This window comes from Macaca nemestrina, chromosome 1 (genome assembly GCF_043159975.1).
Source record: "Macaca nemestrina isolate mMacNem1 chromosome 1, mMacNem.hap1, whole genome shotgun sequence".
Lineage (NCBI taxonomy): Eukaryota > Metazoa > Chordata > Mammalia > Primates > Cercopithecidae > Macaca > Macaca nemestrina.
In genome coordinates, this window is record NC_092125.1 from 97078583 (window position 1) to 97102925 (window position 24343).

The following is a 24343-nucleotide window of genomic DNA, read 5'->3' on the forward strand; positions in this document are numbered from 1 at the left end:
ACTATATTCTTTTGAATTCCTAAGTGCCACCAAATATTTGAGCAAAACAGAGTAAATGAATAATTTGAAACAAGGTTTCTCAACCTTGACACCATTGACACTTTAGGCCAGACAATTCTTTGTCGTAGGAGACTGTCCTGTGTATTGTAGGATGTTTAGTGACATCCCTACTCCCTATTAGATGTCAGTGGTACCATTTCACTTTCCTACTTGTCACAACCAAAAATATCTCCAGATATTGCCAAATGGCCCTTTGGGAGGGGGACAAAATAATCTTTGGGTGAGAGCTACTACTATAAAGTGATAAGAAGAGAAAGCCCAAAGTTAGACATCACTGAAAGAAGTTCTATGACTCTGCAGCCTCATTGAATCATCGATTTGTTTTTATGCATTCTCTTAAAGTTTCTCCCAAGTTTCATATTTTCTCAATGAAATAATTTCTTCAAGTACAAATGACACTCCAGGGACAAGAAGACACATTTATTTTACCGCCCAATTATTTTCTTAAAAAAGCTTGATGTTTGATAAAATAAAACAAACTTTTAGTACCATATAAATCTTTCAACATGTACAATGACATATTATTACTATGTACAACTTCAAAAACAAATGCTTCCAGCTCCAAGTAAACTGATGTTGAACATCCTGCCTGTATTTCAGCTGTACAAAATTTCCTGGATGGCCAATAGTCTCCTTGGCTTGGAAAAAAACTATATAAATAAGACCTTCAATGAGTTGGGAATCATAAAAATGCTATCTGCAGTTGAGTCATCTGGATCTTGGGAAGTGTGCAATAGCTGTAAGAGTTCAACGAGCAAAATAAAACCCTGTGGATATTTAAACTTCGGTTGTCCAAGAGGTCTTGTAGGTTCACAGTTGGTCTATCAAAAATAAAAGCTATTCCTATTGTGGCAAACAAAACTTGGTATCTGGTTCAAATACCATTTTTCACCAGCTCATGAACTCCATTCTCATCGATGATTAGAGGTGCATGAAATTCTTTATCTGCCACATAACTTTCTAATCCCTAAAAAGAGGATTGAAATGAAACACAATTAGAAAATCTGCACTTGTCATGCAATGCTGGACTTGCTATAATGATGATTTAAAGCACAAATGCCAAAAAAGGTTGAGATGCAGAACATAAAAGTCAAAATATATTTAATATACGTTTTAGAGTAGACTTAATGACTGACTTGTAAAAGCACAAAACAAAAATATAAAAAGAAAATTACTCTGATTATCATTTCTACAGTTAATAAGATGATAATCATTTTTCCTACAATCACCTCTCACAAAATTAACTTTTTTTTTTTTGAGACGGAGGAGTCTCACCCCTCTGCTCACTGCAACTTCCACCTCCCAGGTTCTAGGAATTCTCGTGCCTCAGCCTCCTGAGTAGGTGGGACTACGGGCGCCTGCCACCATACCCGTCTAATTTTTTGTATTTTTCAGTAGAGACAGGGTTTCATCATGTTGGCCAGGCTGGTCTCAAACTCCTGACCTCAAATGATCTACCTGCCTTGGCCTCCCAAAGTGCTGGGATTACAGGCATGAGCCACCACAAGCGGCCAATAGAGTTAACTTTCTAAGCAAGAAAGTTGTCTCTAATGCTACAACAAAGCAATACAAAGATCTCCTGGAAAAATATTACATAATTAAAAGAGTAGAGACCTCTAAATCCCCAAGTACTGTCACCCAAAAGTGACAGTACTAAGTACATGAACAAGCTAGACTCCTTGAAAGAGAAGTTACATTGCTTTTTAAAAAGCCAGATGATTTATCTAAAAAACAAGGGTGACTATATATTTTTCAAAAGCCTACTGCATTTCAATGAGTGGGTGAAATGGACTAGCTATTGTAGATGTCTGTTAATGGCAACTAACTCACTTATGGGATAGATGTAAAGCCATAACAGGAATTCTCAAAGAGAAGAATTCAGAACAAATGCAGTTTCTCAACTTATTCCCAGGAAGAGCTCCTCAGGGCAGGACCATCAGAAAATGCTGCATCTTCTCTAAGGGCATCCCTACTTAAACATAAAACAATGCCAGAATTCTACTTTTTAAAAAAGTTTTATTGCTTTTTTTTGTTATTTTTTTTAAATTTATAAAGACAAGGTCTCACTATATTGCCCAGGCTGGTCTCAAACTCCTGAGTCAAGCAACCCACTTGCCTCGGCCTCCCAAAGTACTGGGATTACAGGAGTGAGCCACTGTGCCCAACTTTATTTCATTTTTAATTGACAATAATTGTATATATTTTTGAGATACAATGTGATGATGCGATGCATGTATACACTGTAGAATAATCAAATAAGGCCAATTAACATACCTATCACCTCAAATACTTATCCTTTCTTTGTGGTGAGAACATTTAAAATCCACCTTTTCGTTATTTTGAAATATACAAAGCTTTGCCAAAGAATAGAGGAAAAAGTAAAGCAGACTTACTTCTCCAGCATAGGAGATAAGAGGAGAGATTTCACACTGGATTGGTACATCATTGGCATCCTTCAAGCTAAGAAAAAAAACAAATGTGTGTTAAAGATTTTGCTTCCCATGTTACTTGCCGGAGCAAAAGTACAAACCATCAACTCTCCTCTGAGAAGCTTACAGGTAACAATTCTTCCAGTTAAACGAATGGAACAGATGCTACCCTGATGATCACTAAATTCCCTGAGGATTAAGTTAATATGAAATTCTCAGGTCAGAAGGACACTATTTGGGGCAAGTGCCAATAATTATGGGTAGCTCTTTACAGCACTTCACTAGTTTTTATAGTTTTTATACACTGTCCCCTTACCTACATTTCATTTTTTACCATTTCCAAGTTTCAATTTGATAAAAAGGCAACTACTTACTAGGTATATACTATATGCCAAGCCCAGTGCCCCAGTGCTAGGTGCTCTGGAGCCCTTTATATTGCATTTTAATTCTCACCACTACCTTGGTACTATTAAGGTTGACAAACATTCTAAAGCTGTACTATCCAATACAGAAGCCAATAGCCACACAGGGCTACTTAAACTTAGGTAAAATTTTTAAAATTAATTTAAAATTTAAAATTCAGTTTCTCAGTCATAACAATCACACTTCAAGGGTTCAGAAGCCATGAATGCCCAATGACTACAAAATTGGACAACAAAGATATGCAACATTTCCTTCACTGCAGAAAGTTCTATCGGACAATTAAATTATTTCCCAGTACATGTTTTTCTGTACATCCCAAATATTCTAGATTAACTGAGCTGATTTATTCAGTATGTTTCAAAGTACTTCTCTGTTACCAAAAGTCCCTTTCTAAAGAGTTAAGGCAGAAGGCACTCAAGCAAAAGCAAGGTCAAAGTCCCTATTTGCTTCATCTAGGTCACAACCTAACATTTATAGCAATGAATTTCTACGTTATCTAACACAAAAGTCAATAAATAGTCAATGCATTTGCAGTCATCAGACTTCTTTGTTACTTGCCGCTTCAAGAATCTTACCAATAAGACACAGGGCACAAAAATGTTAGTCTCTTGTCAAACCATAGCTCTTTCTTTTCTTTCCCTAAGTACATAGTCTCAGACTTTGCTGGAGTGAATAAAAACCAGAAGGCTTCTGAGTTCAGCTACAGGTCAACCTTTCTCTAGCATTCAAAGCACTCTCTATCCTACTTCAACTTACTTATCCTGAGACTCTCCACTCAAATCAGACCAGTCACACTCTTTGGATTATTCCAAGTCATTCTCAATTATGGTCCCATAAAAACCACACCCATCCTCCAAGATTTGGCTCAAGCCCCAATCTTCTCTTGACCACTGCATTTCATAGTAATTGTCTCCATCCATTTAGTCATATAAAAAATAAATGTGGCTGGGCGCAGTGGCTCACGCCTGTAATTCTAACACTTTGGGAGGCCAAGGCGGGTAGATCACCTGAGGTCAGGAGTGCAAGACCAGCCTGGCCAACATGGTGAAACTCCGTCTCTAGTAAAAATACAAAAAATTAGCTGGGTGTGGAGGCGAGCATCTGTAATCCCAGCTACTCAGGAGGCTGAGGCAGGAGAATCGCTTGAGCCTGGGAGGCGAAGGTTGCAATGAGCTGAGATCGCTCCACTGCACTCCAGCCTGGGCGACTGAGGAAGACACCATCTCAAAAATAGTAATAACAATAATAAATAAAAAATAAATGTATTAGACACCTGCTAAGTCACTGCCTCCTAGAGTTATTATTGCTATAGCACACATTTGGCACATAATCACATACTGTCTGAAAATTTACTTAACTTTTATGTATGTGCATCTTGAACGTCCCAGTAGGCTGTAAGAAGTGACTTATTTCTCTTGTATAAGATACTTCAGCACCTAGAATACTAATAGCACCTATAAACCTATGAGCAGGCCTACCAATGCTTGTTGTCTGAACAAATAACACTATGAAAATAGACAGATGACAAACTAATGAAGGGAAAAGAGGAGGTATAGTAGGGCACACACCTCTCTACATACGGCCAGATTCTACCACAAGAGCTCAAGAGGTCTAGTCCAGACCTTCTGGGGCAACTCAAAGTCATACAAAACCAAATGAATTTTGAGTAGGCATGCCAAGGAAAAAATGAGGGCCCACCCATTAATAAGATGTATATAGCCCAGTCCCACCTAAACCCCGAAGGATTCAGTGTAGCAGGAACAGAAGGTGGTTGTGAACCCAAGAAACACATATACAGCTGGCCTTAATATATAACTTCCATTCTACTACCACAAAGATACCCCAAGAAACTAAGGAGTCAACTTTAGCAAACAAAACTGGATGCCCTGAAGGAGGGAAAACAGAAGCTACCATCACCAAATGTAAAATCTCAGGATATAGGCAAATTAGCCCAATATACCAACTGCCCCACAATTCTTTAGCCATGCATCCTTTTGGTAGCTAACACTATTCAGTAAGCATTAAGGTGAGAAATAAAAATAATACTGAGTCAAAACTCAGCATGGCTGTTTCCCTTCTTTCAGAATACTCCTAGCTGCTTCTTCCCTCTTTTACATAATACACTTTCTTTTCGTCTCTCACTATTACATGATTTTCTTCAGCTGTGTGAGTTCATCCTTTGGTGCCAAGGATTATGCAGGAACTCTTTCAGTGCATGGTATCATTTAAAGCCAAACTTTTATTTCACTTTAATTATTCTACAAACGGCTAAAATGAAGAAAACTGAGCGATGGGGGGTTTTAAATAAAAGAGTAAGAATAATGTTTAAAGCTTTTTGTATCTTAACTAAGATAGCTAGATGCTGTAGCTGTCTTCAGTTATATAATTAAGAATCTATTACACTCTTAGGTTAAAAGCTACGGTTCAATGACAAAAAAATTTAGTCAAAGTTTTATTTTTTAAATATAAAAGCAGTTTGCTTCCATATATTAAAAATGATGGATGAGACAGAAAGTGACAAAGGGATCTGCATACAGTTCTCAAGGCATGAGGGACAAGAGCCATCTGTGGCAGCAGTCCCCAACACCTGGGCCATGGACCGGTACTACTCTGTGGCCTGTTAGGACCTGGGCCACACAGCAGAAGATGAGCAGTGGGCAAGTGAGTAAAGCTTCATCTGTATTTACACACGCTCCCCACCACTCACATTACTGCCTGAGCTCCATCTCCTGTCAGATCAGTGGCAGCAAGAGATTCTCATAAGAATGTGAACACTATTGTGAACTGCCCATGTAAGGGATCTAAGGCTGTATGCTCCTCATGAGAATCTAATGCTTGATGATGTCTCCCATCATCCCCAAATGGAACCATTTATTTGCAGGAAAACAAGCTCAGGGCTCCCACTGATTCTACATTACAGTGAGTTGTATAATTACTTCATTACAATGTAATAATAATAGAAATAAAGTATACCATAAATATAACGTGCTTGAATCATCCTGAAACCACCCTCACCACCCCAAGTCCGTGGAAAATTTGTCTTCCACAAAGCCAGTCCCTGGTGCCAAAATAGGTTGGGGACCACTGATCTACAGCACCTGTAAGAAACTGATCAGATCTTTAAGCCCACTTCCTTGTTTACAGAGTCACATCCCAGAAACATTGACATTCACAGGAATTTGGGCAAAGGAATGGCACAAACAGGAAAAAGCACTTGGGTGACATTGATGTCAGTGCTACTCTATTTCTGAGACAACTTCCATCTCCAGATATTTTGCCCTACATATATTTCCCAAATTACCTTAAAAACTTTTTTTTTCTTTTTTTTTTTTTTTTTGAGATGGAGTCTTGCTCTGTCACCAAGGCTGGAGTACAGTGGTGCAATCTCAGCTCACTGCAACCTCTGCCTCCTAGGTTTAAGTGATTCTCCCGCCTGAGCCTCCTGAGTAGCTAGTTAACAAGTGTACACCACCACACCAGCTAATTTTTGTATTTTTAGTAGAGATGAGGTTTCGCCATGTTTGCCAGGCTGGTCTCCAACTCCTGACCTCAGAAAATCCACCCGCCTTGGCCTCCCAAAGTGCTGGGATTAAAGGCGTAAGCGACTGCACCCAACCTTAAAAACTTTAACTTTCAACGTGTGACAATAACACCAAGCTGTCTCTTAAACGATAAAGATAACTGCTTTTCCAAACTCTGTCAGTACCCAGATGGGAGAGGATATGTGTTACTTCTAACTAAAAATGATCTGCCATTAAGATTAAAAGATTCTTTAGAAGCAAGATAGTAACTGACTAAAATTAATGCAGTGACCAAAAAGGGGAGTTATTAGTGTGAGAATAAATCAACAGAACAGTTTTCACCATATCAAGGGCCATCAAACACGACAGGAACAATTAGCCTTTATACTGACAGCATACACCCAATTCCACAAGACACATCTTCAGAATGGTATTTTTAATCCCGTACAAGCTTATGTTAAAGGTGCAAAATGTGTTCTCCCTGACCTGTAACCTGCTCTGGATCTTATCTATCATCTAAAATTTGTCAGTTCCAGTTCTAACACCTGTGGTCAGATTCTTTAGTAAAGCATGCTCCCCATTTCCAGCATGCAACAAGATTCTGAGTTAGTGTTATCCAGAGAGATACCTGCCACCAAGTAAGCAGTGCACCCACACCAAAGCTTCAACCATCCTCCCTCCAGACCCCCAAAAGGCAGAGCACTAAACTACGATGCCAGTTAGTATGGAGGGAAGCACAGCCCCATCACCATGCACTGTAGGCAGGCTGGTATATTTACTTGTGATTGACATCAGCTGTGATGGTCTCTGACTTCCCATTTGTAGCACTGCTATATGGGAATAAATAAGCATTAATGGGGAATGGAAGCAAATCAAACAATAACAATGAAATGGAGTTGCAAAATATACTTGATTGAATGGTATGTATTTATGGTAAATCATAAATTTGTCCCAAGAGACCAAAAGGGGGTAAAAAAAAAATGAAAATAAAACTCAATGGCCAAAGATGAAACATGAGGACAACGTGACACGCCAAGAGCAAGCTTGTTGACCAATACAGAGCCCAAAAGTGGCCTTGGACTGGGAGATGAAAGCTACCACTGCTGCTTCTTATAAAACCAGTTACGTACTAGTAAATTCCAATGTGTTCTCTAACATTTTATTATTTTTTCTTGAGATGGAGTCTCACCCTGTCACCCAGGCTGGAGTGCAACGGTACAGTCTCAGCTCACTGCAACTTCTCCCTCCTGGGTTCAAGCAATTCTCCTGCCTCAGCCGCCCAAGTAGCTGGGATACAGGCGTGTGCTACCATGCCCAGTTAATTTTGTAGATTTAGTAGAGTCAGGGTTTCACCACGTTGGCCAGGCTGGTCGTGAACTTCTGACCTCAGGAAATCACCAGCCTCAGTCTCCCAAAATACTGGGATTACAGGCATGAACCACCACACCTAGCCCAATATTTTAACATTTTTTTTTAATTTATTTATTATTATTATACTTTAAGTTGTAGGGTACATGTGCATAACGTGCAGGTTTGTTACATATGTATACTTGTGCCATGTTGCTGTGCTGCACCCATCAACTCGTCATTTACATCAGGTATAACTCCCAATGCAATCCCTTCCCCCTCCCCCCTCCACATGATAGGCCCCGGTGTGTGATGTTCCCCTTCCTGAGTCCGAGTGATCTCATTGTTCAGTTCCCACCTATGAGTGAGAACATGCGGTGTTTGGTTTTCTGTTCTTGTGATAGTTTGCTAAGAATGATGGATTCCAGCTGCATCCAAGTCCCTACAAAGGACTCAAACTCATCCTTTTTTATGGCTGCATAGTATTCCATGGTGTATATGTGCCACATTTTCTTAATCCAATCTGTCACTGATGGACATTTGGGTTGATTCCAAGTCTTTGCTATTGTGAATAGTGCTGCAATAAACATACGTGTGCATGTGTCTTTACAGCAGCATAATTTATAATCCTTTGGGTATATACCCAGTAATGGGATGGCTGGGTCATATGGTACATCTAGTTCTAGATCCTTGAGGAATCGCCATACTGTTTTCCATAATGGTTGAACTAGTTTACAATCCCACCAACAGTGTAAAAGTGTTCCTATTTCTCCACATCCTCTCCAGCACCTGTTGTTTCCTGACTTTTTAATGATTGCCATTCTAACTGGTGTGAGATGGTATCTCATTGTGGTTTTGATTTGCATTTCTCTGATGGCCAGTGATGATGAGCATTTTTTCATGTGTCTGTTGGCTGTATGAATGTCTTCGTTTGAGAAATGTCTGTTCATATCCTTTGCCCACTTTTTGATGGGGTTGTTTGTTTTTTTCTTGTAAATTTGTTTGAGTTCTTTGTAGGTTCTGGATATTAGCCCTTTGTCAGATGAGTAGATTGCAAAAATTTTCTCCCATTCTGTAGGTTGCCTGTTCACTCTGATGGTAGTTTCTTTTGCTGTGCAGAAGCTCTTTAGTTTAATGAGATCCCATTTGTCAATTTTGGCTTTTGCTGCCGTTGCTTTTGGTGTTTTAGACATGAAGTCTTTGCCCATGCCTATGTCCTGAATGGTACTACCTAGGTTTTCCTCTAGGGTTTTTATGGTATTAGGTCTAACATTTAAGTCTCTAATCCATCTTGAATTAATTTTCGTATAAGGAGTAAGGAAAGGATCCAGTTTCAGCTTTCTACTTATGGCTAGCCAATTTTCCCAGCACCATTTATTAAATAGGGAATCCTTTCCCCATTTCTTGTTTCTCTCAGGTTTGTCAAAGATCAGATGGCTGTAGATGTGTGGTATTATTTCTGAGGACTCTGTTCTGTTCCATTGGTCTATATCTCTGTTTTGGTACCAGTACCATGCTGTTTTGGTTACTGTAGCCTTGTAGTATAGTTTGAAGTCAGGTAGCGTGATGCCTCCAGCTTTGTTCTTTTGACTTAGGATTGTCTTGGAGATGCGGGCTCTTTTTTGGTTCCATATGAACTTTAAAGCAGTTTTTTCCAATTCTGTGAAGAAACTCATTGGTAGCTTGATGGGGATGGCATTGAATCTATAAATAACCTTGGGCAGTATGGCCATTTTCACGATATTGATTCTTCCTATCCATGAGCATGGTATGTTCTTCCATTTGTTTGTGTCCTCTTTTATTTCACTGAGCAGTGGTTTGTAGTTCTCCTTGAAGAGGTCCTTCACATCCCTTGTAAGTTGGATTCCTAGGTATTTGATTCTCTTTGAAGCAATTGTGAATGGAAGTTCATTCCTGATTTGGCTCTCTGTTTGTCTGTTACTGGTGTATAAGAATGCTTGTGATTTTTGCACATTAATTTTGTATCCTGAGACTTTGCTGAAGTTGCTTATCAGCTTAAGGAGATTTTGGGCTGAGACAATGGGGTTTTCTAAATATACAATCATGTCATCTGCAAACAGGGACAATTTGACTTCTTCTTTTCCTAACTGAATACCCTTGATTTCTTTCTCTTGCCTGATTGCCCTAGCCAGAACTTCCAACACTATGTTGAATAGGAGTGGTGAGAGAGGGCATCCCTGTCTTGTGCCAGTTTTCAAAGGGAATTTTTCCAGTTTTTGCCCATTCAGTATGATATTGGCTGTGGGTTTGTCATAAATAGCTCTTATTATTTTGAGGTACGTTCCATCAATACCGAATTTATTGAGCGTTTTTAGCATGAAGGGCTGTTGAATTTTGTCAAAAGCCTTTTCTGCATCTATTGAGATAATCATATGGTTCTTGTCTTTGGTTCTGTTTATATGCTGGATTATGTTTATTGATTTGCAAATATTGAACCAGCCTTGCATCCTAGGGATGAAGCCCACTTGATCATGGTGGATAAGCTTTTTGATGTGTTGCTGAATCCGGTTTGCCAGTATTTTATTGAGGATTTTTGCATCCATGTTCATCAGGGATATTGGTCTAAAATTCTCTTTTTTTGTTGTGTCTCTGCCAGGCTTTGGTATCAGGATGATGTTGGCCTCATAAAATGAGTTAGGGAGGATTCCCTCTTTTTCTATTGATTGGAATAGTTTCAGAAGGAATGCTACCAACTCCTCCTTGTACCTCTGGTAGAATTCAGCTGTGAATCCATCTGGTCCTGGACTTTTTTTGGTTGGTAGGCTATTAATTGTTGCCTCAATTTCAGAGCCTGCTATTGGTCTATTCAGGGATTCAACTTCTTCCTGGTTTAGTCTTGGAAGAGTGTAAGTGTCCAGGAAATTATCCATTTCTTCTAGATTTTCCAGTTTATTTGCGTAGAGGTGTTTATAGTATTCTCTGATGGTAGTTTGTATTTCTGTGGGGTCGGTGGTGATATCCCCTTTATCATTTTTAATTGCATCTATTTGATTCTTCTCTCTTTTCTTCTTTATTAGTCTGTATAGTGGGCTGTCAATTTTGTTGATCTTTTCAAAAAACCAACTCCTGGATTCATTGATTTTTTGGAGGGTTTTTTGTGTCTCTATCTCCTTCAGTTCTGCTCTGATCTTAGTTATTTCTTGCCTTCTGCTAGCTTTCGAATGTGTTTGCTCTTGCTTCTCTAGTTCTTTTAATTGCGATGTTAGAGTGTCAATTTTAGATCTTTCCTGCTTTCTCTTGTGGGCATTTAGTGCTATAAATTTCCCTCTACACACTGCTTTAAATGTGTCCCAGAGATTCTGGTATGTTGTATCTTTGTTCTCATTGGTTTCAAAGAACATCTTTATTTCTGCCTTCATTTCGTTATGTACCCTGTAGTCATTCAGGAGCAGGTTGTTCAGTTTCCATGTAGTTGAGCGGTTTTGATTGAGTTTCTTAGTCCTGAGTTCTAGTTTGATTGCACTGTGGTCTGAGAGACAGTTTGTTATAATTTCTGTTCTTGTACATTTGCTGAGAAGTGCTTTACTTCCAATTACGTGGTCCATTTTGGAGTAAGTATGATGTGGTGCTGAGAAGAACGTATATTCTGTTGATTTGGGGTGGAGAGTTCTATAGATGTCTATTAGGTCTGCTTGCTGCAGAGATGAGTTCAATTCCTGGATATCCTTGTTAACTTTCTGTCTCGTTGATCTGTCTAATGTTGACAGTGGAGTGTTGAAGTCTCCCATTATTATTGTATGGGAGTCTAAGTCTCTTTGTAAGTCTCTAAGGACTTGCTTGATGAATCTGCATGCTCCTGTATTGGGTGCATATATATTTAGGATAGTTAGCTCTTCCTGTTGAATTGATCCCTTTACCATTATGTAATGGCCTTCTTTGTCTCTTTTGATCTTTGATGGTTTAAAGTCTGTTTTATCAGAGACTAGTATTGCAACCCCTGCTTTTTTTTTGTTCTCCATTTGCTTGGTAAATCTTCCTCCATCCCTTTATTTTGAGCCTATGTATGTCTCTGCGTGTGAGATGGGTCTCCTGAATACAGCAGACTGATGGGTCTTGACTCTTTATCCAGTTTGCCAGTCTGTGTCTTTTAACTGGAGCATTTAGTCCATTTACATTTAAGGTTAATATTGTTATGTATGAACTTGATCCTGCCATTATGATATTAACTGGTTATTTTGCTCGTTAGTTGATGCAGTTTCTTCCTAGCCTCAATGGTCTTTACATTTTGGCATGTTTTTGCAATGGCTGGTACCGGTTGTTCCTTTCCATGTTTAGTGCTTCCTTCAGGGTCTCTTGTAAGGCAGGCCTGGTGGTGACAAAATCTCTAAGCATTTGCTTATCTGTAAAGGATTTTATTTCTCCTTCACTTATGAAACTTAGTTTGGCTGGATATGAAATTCTGGGTTGAAAATTCTTTTCTTTAAGAACGTTGAATATTGGCCCCCACTCTCTTCTGGCTTGGAGAGTTTCTGCCGAGAGATCTGCTGTTAGTCTGATGGGCTTCCCTTTGTGGGTAACCCGACCTTTGTCTCTGGCTGCCCTTAAGATTTTTTCCTTCATTTCAACTTTGGTGAATCTGGCAATTATGTGTCTTGGAGTTGCTCTTCTCGAGGAGTATCTTTGTGGCGTTCTCTGTATTTCCTGGATTTGAATGTTGGCCTGCCCTACTAGGTTGGGGAAGTTCTCCTGGATGATATCCTGAAGAGTGTTTTCCAACTTGGTTCCATTTTCCCCCTCACTTTCAGGCACCCCAATCAGACGTAGATTTGGTCTTTTTACATAATCCCATACTTCTTGCAGGCTTTGTTCATTTCTTTTTCTTCTTTTTTCTTTTGGTTTCTCTTCTTGCTTCATTTCATTCATTTGATCCTCAATCGCTGATACTCTTTCTTCCAGTTGATCGAGTCGGTTACTGAAGCTTGTGCATTTGTCACATATTTCTCGTGTCATGGTTTTCATCTCTTTCATTTCATTTAGGACCTTCTCTGCATTAATTACTCTAGCCATCAATTCTTCCACTTTTTTTTCAAGATTTTTAGTTTCTTTGCGCTGGGTACGTAATTCCTCCTTTAGCTCTGAGAAATTTGATGGACTAAAGCCTTCTTCTCTCATCTCGTCAAAGTCATTCTCCGTCCAGCTTTGATCCGTTGCTGGCGATGAGCTGCGCTCCTTTGCTGGGGGAGATGCGCTCTTATTTTTTGAATTTCCAGCTTTTCTGCCCTGCTTTTTCCCCATCTTTGTGGTTTTATCTGCCTCTGGTCTTTGATGATGGTGATGTACTGATGGGGTTTTGGTGTAGGTGTCCTTCCTGTTTGATAGTTTTCCTTCTAACAGTCAGGACCCTCAGCTGTAGGTCTGTTGGAGATTGCTTGAGGTCCATTCCAGACCCTGTTTGCCTGGGTATCAGCAGCAGAGGCTGCAGAAGATAGAATATTTCTGAACAGCGAGTGTACCTGTCTGATTCTTGCTTTGGAAGCTTCCTCTCAGGGGTGTACTCCTCCCTGTGAGGTGTGGGGTGTCAGACTGCCCCTAGTGGGGGATGTCTCCCAGTTAGGCTACTCAGGGGTCAGGGACCCACTTGAGCAGGGAGTCTGTCCCTTCTCAGATCTCAACCTCCGTGTTGGGAGATCCACTGCTCTCTTCAAAGCTGTCAGACAGAGTCGTTTGCGTCTGCAGAGGTGTCTGCTGTGTTTGTTTAGTTTACTGTGCCCTGTCCCCAGAGGTGGAGTCTACAGAGACAGGCAGGTTTCCTTGAGCTGCTGTGAGCTCCACCTAGTTCGAGCTTCCCAGCGGCTTTGTTTACCTACTTAAGCCTCAGCAATGGCGGGCGCCCCTCCCCCAGCCTCACTGCTGCCTTGCCGGTAGATCACAGACTGCTGTGCTAGCAATGAGGGAGGCTCCGTGGGTGTGGGACCCTCCCGGCCAGGTGTGGGATATGATCTCCTGGTGTGCCTGTTTGCTTAAAGCGCAGTATTGGGGTGGGAGTTACCCAATTTTCCAGGTGTTGTGTGTCTCAGTTCCCCTGGCTAGGAAAAGGGACTCCCTTCCCCCTTGCGCTTCCCAGGTGAGGCGATGCCTCGCCCTGCTTCAGCTCTCGCTGGTCGGGCTGCAGCAGCTGACCAGCACCGATCGTCCGGCACTCCCCAGTGAGATGAACCCAGTACCTCAGTTGAAAATGCAGAAATCACCGGTCTTCTGTGTCGCTCGCGCTGGGAGTTGGAGACTGGAGCTGTTACTATTCGGCCATCTTGCTCCGTCCCCCCGGGGTTTTTTGTTTGTTTCTATTTTAACATTTATTGAGGCATTCTTGCAGCCAGCCATCTTATCCGTTAGGAATATAAATTAAATGGCAGAATGCTTTTTACATAAGTACGGATATACCAGATGATTCAGAAGAGGAAATTCTAGGTGCCAGTGAAGGTTTCATCATAAAATACAAGATTTAGGCTGAGCACAATAGCTCACACCTGTAATCCCAGCACTTTGGGTGGCCGAGGCGGGTGTATTGTTTAAGCCCAGGAGGTGAAGTGAGCCGAGATCGCGCCACTGCACTCCAGCCTGGCTGACAGAGCAAGACCTTGTCTTAAAAACGAAAAGGACTGGCCATACATGGCAGCTCACGCCTGTAATCCCAGCACTTTGGGAGGTCAAAGCAGGCGGATCACCTGAGGTCAGGAGTTCAGGACAAGCCTGACAAACATGGTGGAATCCTGTCTCTACTAAAAATACAAAATTAGCCAGGCATTACGGCAGGCGAGGGTAACCCCAGCTACTTGGGAGGCTGAGGCAGGAGACTCACGTGAACCCAGGAAGCAGAGGTTGCAGTGGGCAGAGATTGTGCCATTGCACTCCAGCCTGGGTGACAAGAGCGAAACTCTGGCTCCAAAAAACAAACAAACAAACAAACAAAAACAGATTTAGCTGGAAAGTATTTTACCTTGGATTTAAATTGCTACAATACCTTCTTTTTTTTAACTGCTCAAAACCAAGGCCATTTCTAAAGTATCAGTGAATGTAACTGATATTTACTTCTGTTCTACACATCTTCCTCAGTGACCTGAAAGTGCGACAGTGAAAACTGCCATGGGACTACAATTTGTAGGTAGCCTGGGGTTTGGTGGGGCTATGAGTGGGTCTCACAGACAGTATTATTAATGGTAGTGAGGTCAGTTGGGCCCAGTGGCTCACGCCTGTCCCAGCAATTTGGGAGGCCAAGGCAGGCGGATCACAAGGTCAGGAGATCAACAGCACTCTGGCCAACAAGGTGAAAGCCCATCTTTAATAAAAATACAAAAATTAGCTGGGTGTGGTGGTGTGCACCTGTAGTCCCTGCTACTTGGGAGGCTGAGGTAAGAGAATCGCTTGAACCTGGGAGGTGGAGGTTGCAGTGAGCTGAGATTGCGCCACTGCACTCCAGCCTGGTGACAAAGCGATACTCTGTCTCAAAAAAAAAAAAAAAAAAAAAATAGTAGTGAGGCCACAGATATAAGGGCAGCAACAACCAATCCTCTGTGGCTGAAGGACTTGCCCTGTGGTACAGAGTGTTACCGATGGGCTTTAACCATATGGCACACCAAAACAAAAAAAATCTTCTGATCGTTATTTAGTAGAAGTCTTTTTGCTGTCACGGTGGCATTGTTTCCAAAAAATAAAAATTAAAGAAAGATTTGAAAGACTCCTCTTCACAAGAAAGTAAAACAATCATTCTCTTTGTAATAGGCAAAGCTAGTGTTATTTCACAACAGGAACTATTCACACATTAACACTTTGTTTTCTAAAAAAGATCTAGGAATACAGAGAGAGAGAGAGAAAGTAGTCCAAGAGGAGGAAAAGTCCAAGAAAGCATTCATACAAAAGAGAAAAGATACGGACTTACCGGGGAATTGCTGGAAGGCGAGAGCCATTTTCATCTATGAAGTGGCCCCCTGCATTAAGGACCCAGCAATGATGAAGGGACATCAAAGCATGCCTTGCAGTAGTAGGGTTGTCCTTCCCATTCTGACTGTCAGCATTCTTTAGTGGGGAAAACTCATCTTCCCGTAATACTTCATACACCACAAACTTCCTAGAGCAAAACCATATAAAGACCTCTTTATTATGAAACTGCATACACAGCTTCTAACCCCTTAACATAGCTAAGCCTTTGGTCTTCAACAATAGGCTTTCCTATTCCAATTTGAATGATGAATAAAATATTGCTCATCCTTGGACTAAAGAAAGTTGAAATTTTCTTTCTCAATGCGAAATGAGAAATCATTTCCCCCCTCAACTATAGAACAGTTCATCTTAAGTCAGAAAGATTAGGAATCCTAACGTACAAAGATCACATTAGTGCCTGTTCTGGGGGAAAAAAAAACCAGGCAAAAAAGATGATTTAGAAATGGAAAGATTAATTTCATTTTATTTATTTATGGTTTTTTTTTTTGAGACAGAGTCTCACTCTGTCACCCAGGCTGGACTGCAGTGGTGCAATCTCAGCTCACTGCAACCTCCACCTCCTGGGTTCAAGAGATTCTCTCACCTCAGCCTTCTGAGTAACTGGGACTTCAGGCATGCACCACCACGCCCGGCTAATTTTTGTACTGTTAGTAGAGACGGCATTTCACCATGTTGGCCAGGCTGGTCTCCAACTCCTTGGCCTCAAGTCATCCACCCGCCTCAGCCTCCCAAACTGCTGGAATTCCAGGCATGAGCCACCACGCATTAATTTTATACAGCTTATTTGTCTTCCTCATTTTTGCACTCATCAAATTCTGAGACAAGCATCTCAGCATCAAATGTGATCTTTATAGAAAACTATATAATCTAAAAACATGTTTACTAAAACATTTATTCACGGGGCAGTAAAAAGATATCCTAAATACAAAACGGGTCAATTCTTTATCTTAACCTTTTCAGTTTCTCATCCAAAATAAACGACTTTAACAACTTTACAGGAGACCAAGGCGGGGCACAGTGGCTCAAGCCTGTAATCCCAGCACTTTGCGCAGCCGAGATGGGACAATCACTTGAGGCCGTGAGTTTGAGACCTGCCTGCTCAACATAGGAAGAACCCATCTCATTTAATAAATATATATATATGAGAAAAAAAAACTTTATAGGAGCCAGAAACTAGATGATTAAAAAAAAAATGTTGTACTCATAGGCAACTCAGATCACACTCCTGGTTTTATTCTAGAGAACCATAATGAATCTAGACTGCATACTCACAATCAAAATGCCATGTGAGATATGTGCTATCAAATGTTTCCTGAAAACAATTTCATGCCTAAGAGAGTGAAAAGCAGCATTTTAAGACATTTATTTAACCTTACTGGTACTATTCAAAGCATACTTTGCAAACTGGAAGATGTCAAAGACAAATTTTTCCATCTTTATTCCATTGGGTTTGTCTGGCTTAACTAAATGTCCTTGGGTATCCACATAAGGTATCTTCTTCTGAGCCACATGGTGCTGCAACTGAGGTTCATAAACACTAAGAAGTAGGAGGAGAAAAGATATAATCACGTTTCAGATTTCAAATGCCAGAAAATCTTATAACACTCAGGAGCAAATGTGTCAACAACCAATACTAAGATTTTCAAAGTGAAGAGCATTTAAGTTTCAGTTCATATTTAAATAGTAAATGAATAGCTTTCCCCAAATCATCTATTTTTTAAAAAATCAAATAACGGTCTCCACTAAAACTGTGTACATGTGCATTAAAACTGTATTCATTACAAATGCCTTAAAACTGTATATGTGTACATTAAAAAATGCATTAAGTTACTATGGATGAAACAAAAACCCAGCTACAAATGGCATAGAATGGGAAATATTCTGGAACTGGATAAAGTAAGGTGTATTAACTTTTTAAAAAGTAGACAGTCATCTTGAATGTCTAAAAGCTAAGTGAAATTGATAGTGAGAATGTCCTTCATTTAAAACTATGGTAGGATAAAATAGCTCTTATTTTATCCTTTATAGCACTACCCACTGATTTTCATGCAGGTGTCAAGTTCTTTCTTTATTCTTTAGCACACTAGTTCCTAAATGCCAGCTTGGGAATCAGCTGAATTAGAACTCTGAGGACAGCTTCCTAAAAATACAGATGCCCCGAACCCACCTCCTGAAATTCTAATTCAGTTGGTGTAGGGTGAATATCTGTATTTTTAAAAAGCTCACAGTTGTGGTAAAGAAAGTTTCATTTCTTATTCTTTGCTTCAACAGAACCTAGCACATAGTTGGGGGTGGGAAGGTGAGAAGGGTGAAATGCTTTGGCCTCCCATTAATGTGCTGGGGAATGGGCTCCGATGATTCCCACCTTACAATACATCTTACTAAAAACAATCACAACATGAGATACATGTCCATTTGATAAGTGATCCTCGGGAAAGATGAATTCTGTGGGATATGGATTTGGGGTATCTGCGTCCCTCTCAAGTGTCTTAGTTTCTGATTAACAATAAATATAATTTTAAAAGGCTCCATTTTGCCCATACTTGACAACATCTCTCAGAAATGGTACAGTGAAGAAATGGTTGGCAATGTTCCCCGCATTGAACAGCAGTCGTCCATCTGAGCTTCGTTTTTGAGCTGTTGCCAGGGAAATCTCACTATATTCTACCACCTGGTAAACTCCATCCACTCGGCAAACCACTCCAACTGGTTCTGTAGGGTTCGTTTTTTCCACCACCTGTCCACCAAAGAAAGACAACAGTAGAGAAAGAAATGGAATTAAATGTTTCTTTGGAGATTTGCCATTGTCAAAGATGACATTTACAACTTTGCTTACACGAAAAGGTATAAAGCCAAGAAGAATCTTTAACTTTAGACAATCAACTATCCATCTTTATATACCCTGACAGGCACTTTCCAACCGGAAATGAGGTACATTATTTCCTTCCTACTTATCACCTAACTAAACCATGGGCTAGAAATTCCATCATATATATATATATATATATCTAGCACAGAGTAAATCACATTGGACTGGGAATAACTAAATCAGGAGTCAACATTCCCCATGTATCTTGTACTTTTTGTTTAATTTATCCTTAACCACACTCAATTACTTTGATAATAAACAAAATGAAATTTCTCTGAGATTCACAAGACAAAAGACCTAAGTTAGGCATTTTGTCTCTCATTTTCTATTGCCCAATATTTCATCTGAAAATAGCATTTCTTTAATTTTCATTAGTGAATATGGCATTTTTCTTGTTTTTCAGGGACCTGAGTAGCAGGTAAAGGGGTTTAGAGCAGGCAGGTCACTAGCCTCCCACTCCAACTTTAATCAGAAAACCCAACCATATTTATCTGTTTTGTATACTCAATTTTGTTTGAAATAAGTGATTCTACATTTCAAAAAATTAATTTTGAAAACCAGTGATGTGACAATTTATCAAAGGCTCTGGGCTGATGGGGAGCTGAGAAAAGAGGGCATACTAAAATCAGAGGGAAATGTAAGAATATGTAATTTTTAAAAACCTCACAGGTGATTTTAGTGTGCCACCACACTAATCCCACACATCACTGACTTAAGTGTTTACAAGAAAATTATAAAAGAACTATATACAATGAGCAATATAAAATCAAGGTTCAGATGAGATATTCAACCAAAGAATCAAACAATAAAAAATATTTGTCAACCTAGGCAACAAGGTGAAACCCTGGTCTCTATTTAAAAAATAAAAAAATTAGCCAGGCATGGTGGCATGCTGGAGTCTCAGCTACTAGGGAGGCTGTGGCAAGAGGATCACCTGAGTCTGGGGAGGTTGAGGCTACAGTGAAACGTGATTGCACCACTGCACTCCACTCCAGCCTGCGCAACAGAGTAAGACCCTGTCTCAAAAATACATATTTATTTTAAGGTATTGTTTTATTTGTCCTGTCCAATTATCAATTCAGCATGCTTCAAAATATGTTTAAAACAATTTGACAAGTCTATCCTAAGTGGACATGAAATTATATTAATAAAGTTAAAACTTTTCTTCAACAACTGATTTCTTTTTTTTTTTTTTTTTTTTTTTTTTTTGAGACGGAGTCTCGCTCTGTCGCCCAGGCTGGAGTGCAGTGGCCGGATCTCAGCTCACTGCAAGCTCCGCCTCCCGGGTTCACGCCATTCTCCGGCCTCAGCCTCCCGAGTAGCTGGGACTACAGGCGCCCGCCACCTCGCCTGGCTAGTTTTTTGTATTTCTTAATAGAGACGGGGTTTCACCGTGTTAGCCAGGATGGTTTCGATCTCCTGACCTCGTGATCCACCCGTCTCGGCCTCCCAAAGTGCTGGGATTACAGGCTTGAGCCACCGCGCCCGGCCAACAACTGATTTCTTAAAATAAATACAGTCAGTAGCAGTCTCGTCCAGAAAACTAAAGGCACTATTGAGAACTTCGTTTACACAGCAATTAGAGATATAGGCACTGAGTCTAGCTGGGTGAGGCAGAGCTGCTGGATAAGTAAGCCTGCTGTGTGGTTCACTGTTTGCCACCCTGTAAGGAACACAGTTCTTAATGAAAAGAAACTTTCTACCAAGGAATTAGATTAAACTGAAGGGGAACATTATTCAGCAAATCATTTAAATCAATCAGGGGCCTATTTATAATTCTTATCTACCAACCCATCACCACCTCTTACTTCATGTACTTTACCTACAGTCGGTACCTTACTAGGCAGGGAATTTGGGATAGATTCCCCTTATTCTCATTTTTTTTTTTTTTTTAACACACACAGGTTTATTTTCCAATCACCGCTATATACGCCTACTCCCAACCAGCCATAAAAATAAAAATGTGCATATTCACATTTTACATTTCCCAAAGGTTTACTTCTATGGCAACTATGAACCTCCAAATATTATAAAAGTCTACATTATAGAAGAAAGCATTTGTAAACTGCATGAAGTGGGAATCAATTTATATTATACAGAAAAGATATAAAGCTTAGACCGGGTGGTGGTAGCTCACGCCTGTAATCTCAGCACTTTGGGAGGCTGAGGTGGGTAGATCACCTGAGGTCAGGAGTTCAAGACCAGCCTGGCCAACATTGTGAAACCCCATCTCTACTGAAAATTTAAAACAAAATTAGCCAGGCATAGTGGCAGGCACTGTAATCCCAGCAATTTGGGAGGCTGAGGCAGAAGAATCACTTGAACCTGGGAGGCGGAGATTGCAGTGAGCCAAGATTGTGCCATTATACTCCAGCTTGGACGAAATGAGAAAGACTCCATCTCAAAAAAAAAACCACACAAAGAAAAGATATACAGTATAAACTTAAAAGGTTTACTCATTATTTCATAAGTTTAATCCAGAAAAACTGGGTCCAGGGACGGGCGCAGTGGCTCACACCTATAATCCCAGCACTCCAGGAGGCCAAGGCAGGTGGATCACTTGAGATCAGGAGTTAAAAGACCAGCCTGGCCAACATGGTAAATTAGCCAGGTGTGGTGGCACATGCCTGTAATCCCAGCTACTTGGGAGACTGAGCAGGAAGATCACTTGAACCCGGTAGGCAGAGGTTGCAGTGAGCTGAAAGAAAAGCTGAATACAAAATAACACTTTAACCTCAGAGTTACTATAATTGCTTTACAAAATGATCTTCAATAAATAATGGTTCCTGCCTTTTTAACTTTGCACTTCTGCAAATTACCTCACTCTTTCAGTCTTTTCTCATGTTCCTCACTCCATAAAAAATACTTAATGCACCAAGACAGGGGCCTATTAAAGTACTGCAGGCCAGGCACAATGACTCACACCTGTAATCCCAGCAATTTGGAAGGCTCAGGCAGGCATATTGCTTGAGCCCAGGATTTCAAGACCAACCTGGGCAACATAGCAAAACCCCATCTCTACAAAAAAGACAAAAATTAGCCAGGCATGGTGCCGGGTGCCTGTAGTCCCAGCTACTCAGGAGGCTGAGGTGAGAGGATCACCTGAACCCAGGAGGTCGAGGCTGCACTGAAGCCATGATAATGCCACTGCACACCAGCTTGGGTGGCAGAGTGAGACCCTGTCTCAAAATAAATAAATACAATAAAAATAAAGTACTGCAAATAATTCTACTACCACAGTATGAATCATCCCCTAACTTACATGTTTTAAAACACATATTTTAATGCTTTGATTTTCTTATTTTAAAAGGGCAGGGGAGCAATTACATAAAAGGCTTCTAACATTTCTAAAAGATTTTAATATATGTCAGTCTAGTTATATTTTGGTTCCATCTGAATATTTACTTATTCATTCACTACGTGACTACTACATTACATGCCAGACACAGGACTAAACAGTGAGTGTCTTTGCAAGACTCAGTCTGGATTTACCCTACAGAGTCCACAGGTAATGGAGAGGAGTGACAACACTTGCATCTTTGCGTGATTAGTGTACTCACAAAAGTCAGCACACCAGTTTAAAGATTTTTGAGCTGTCAGCAAAAACTTAACTAATCTAAAGAGTATGGTTCTATAATATAATATAAGACTAGAAAGTTGGGAAACACGAACTCTAATCCTGGCTCTGCTAATGTGATAAAGAACCTTGAGCCTGGGTCTTATAAAGTACTAGAACTCTGGCTGGGTGTGTTGGCTCACGCCTGTAATCCCAGCAAAAGGCCAAAGTGGGCAGATCACCTGAGGTCAGAAGTTCAAGGCCAGCCTGGGCAACATACAGAAACCCTGTCTCTACTAAAAATACAAAAAGACCCAAAAAAATTAACCAGGCATGGTGGTGCATGCCCGTGGTACCAGCTACTCCAGAGGCTGAGGCAGGAGAATTGCTTGAGCCTGGAGACAGAAGTTGCAGTGAGCCAAGATCACATCACTGCACTCCAGCCTAGGCAACACAGCCAGACCCTATCAAATAAATAAATAAACAAAGTACTAGAACTCAGGATTCTCATTTCTGAGATCAAAGGGGTTGACCAGATGATCTCTGGGGTCCCTTCCAGGTTGAACACTCTCTGACTGCATAAAGTTTAAATTGGTTCTGAAGCTCGTAACAGTAAAATTTTAAGTTTCTATTTTAGAAAAAAAGAGTGACACCAGCCGGGCACAGTGGTTCACGCCTGTAATCCCAGCACTTTGGGAGGCCAAGGCGGGTGGATCATGAGGTCAGGCATTCGAGACCAGCCTGGCCAACATAGTGAAACCCTGTCTCTACTGAAAATACAAAAAAATTAGTTGGGTCTGGTGGTGAGTGCCTATAATCCCAGCTACTCAGGAGGCTGAGGCAGGAGAATTGCTTGAACCTGGGAGGCAGAGGTTGCAGTGAGCTGAGATCATGCCACTGCACTCCAGCCCAGGCGACAGTGCAAGACTCCGTCTCAAAAAAAAAAAAAAAGAGTGACACCAAGTGGAAGGCGTGTGCCTATAATCCCAGCTACTGGGGAGGGGGAGGCAGGAGAATCACTTGAACCCAGGAGGTAGAGGTTGCAGTGAGCCGAGATCCTGCCACTGCACTCCAGCCTGGATGACACAGTGAGTCTGTGGCTCGAAAAAAAAAAAAAAATACAGTTCAGATACTCACAGGGTATACAGAAGTCTTAAATAAATGAACTAAACCAACTCTTATTTTCAGAGTCCAGAGGAGGCTTATTAGGTCCATCAGCTTAATCTTTCAAAACTTGTATCAGTAAATTTAAGATTTCAGCTTCAGATGTGACTTTGCATAAAATTTCTAGATTAACTTTGAGAGAAATCACTTCTTTGGCAGATCTTCTTTTTAAATACAGATATTTCAAAATAATTTGAAATCTAATTTGTTTTTGTCAGAAGTCTATATAGTTACTGCTTTTGGTAGAAAGGTCTTCCCTTTGCATCACAATTGTAAAATTATTCTAATTTTCTTCTAATACCTTTATGGCTTCATTTTAAAATACTTAACTGTAATTCACCTAAAATTGATATTTGTATGAACTTTGACAGAGAGATCTTACTTTATTGTTAGCCAGTTATTTCATTAATTTCCTCCACTGATTTGAAATGCCATATTTTATAAAATGTGTTCTTCTTATACATACACAGATGTGTTTCTGACTGACCTACATTATTTTCATTAATCTGTCATTCTATTCTGGTTCTAGTACCACACTCTTTTAATTTACAATTCCTTTTAATGCTTGATATATTGTCTTTGGCCCCCTTTCCACGCTTATCTTCATCCTTTTTCAACATTTTCCTGGCCACCTTTACATGTTTATTCTAAACTTTGCAATCATTCTGTCAAGTGTCCCCAAAATAGTCTCACTGTGATTTTGACTGGGATTGTATTATACTGTTTTTGATGAGAATGGATACCTTTACAGACTTCTAGTAATGTTTATATCAATATTTTTAAGTCTTCCAAAGTGTTTTTAAAGGTTTGCATGTTTGCTGTCTATTTCTAGCTATAATACATATTTTTTTGCTACCATAAAGACATATCATCCATACAACTAAAAACATGTTGAAAAGTACAATGCCAAGAACCGAATCATTACATATCATTACAAACCTCCCTCCAACTTATTATCAGTCTGTGTGTGGTCATTCAAGCAAGTATTCGTCTCTTTAATTGTCCTTATGCCCAA

The 24343-nt window shown here is 40.2% G+C and overlaps 1 protein-coding gene across 6 annotated transcripts in view; it reads right to left on the reverse strand.

Moving 5' to 3' along the window:
• Positions 1-459: 459 nt before the first annotated feature.
• The window catches only part of LOC105498233 (UDP-N-acetylglucosamine pyrophosphorylase 1), a 45933-nt gene continuing 22049 nt past the window's right edge, over positions 460-24343 (reverse strand). For 3 of the 6 annotated variants that reach the window (XM_011770233.2, XM_011770238.2, XM_011770234.3), the window contains 6 exons: positions 18283-18476; positions 17136-17276; positions 15678-15866; positions 7213-7263; positions 2454-2520; positions 460-1027 (listed from right to left, as the gene is read on the reverse strand). In XM_011770233.2, coding sequence (XP_011768535.1) covers positions 935-1027; positions 2454-2520; positions 7213-7263; positions 15678-15866; positions 17136-17276; positions 18283-18476 — 735 coding nt within the window. In that variant the 3' untranslated portion in view covers positions 460-934. The remainder of the gene's footprint in view (positions 1028-2453; positions 2521-7212; positions 7264-15677; positions 15867-17135; positions 17277-18282; positions 18477-24343) is intronic. The other 3 variants (XM_071082007.1, XM_011770237.2, XM_011770235.2) reach the window with 2 other exon arrangements.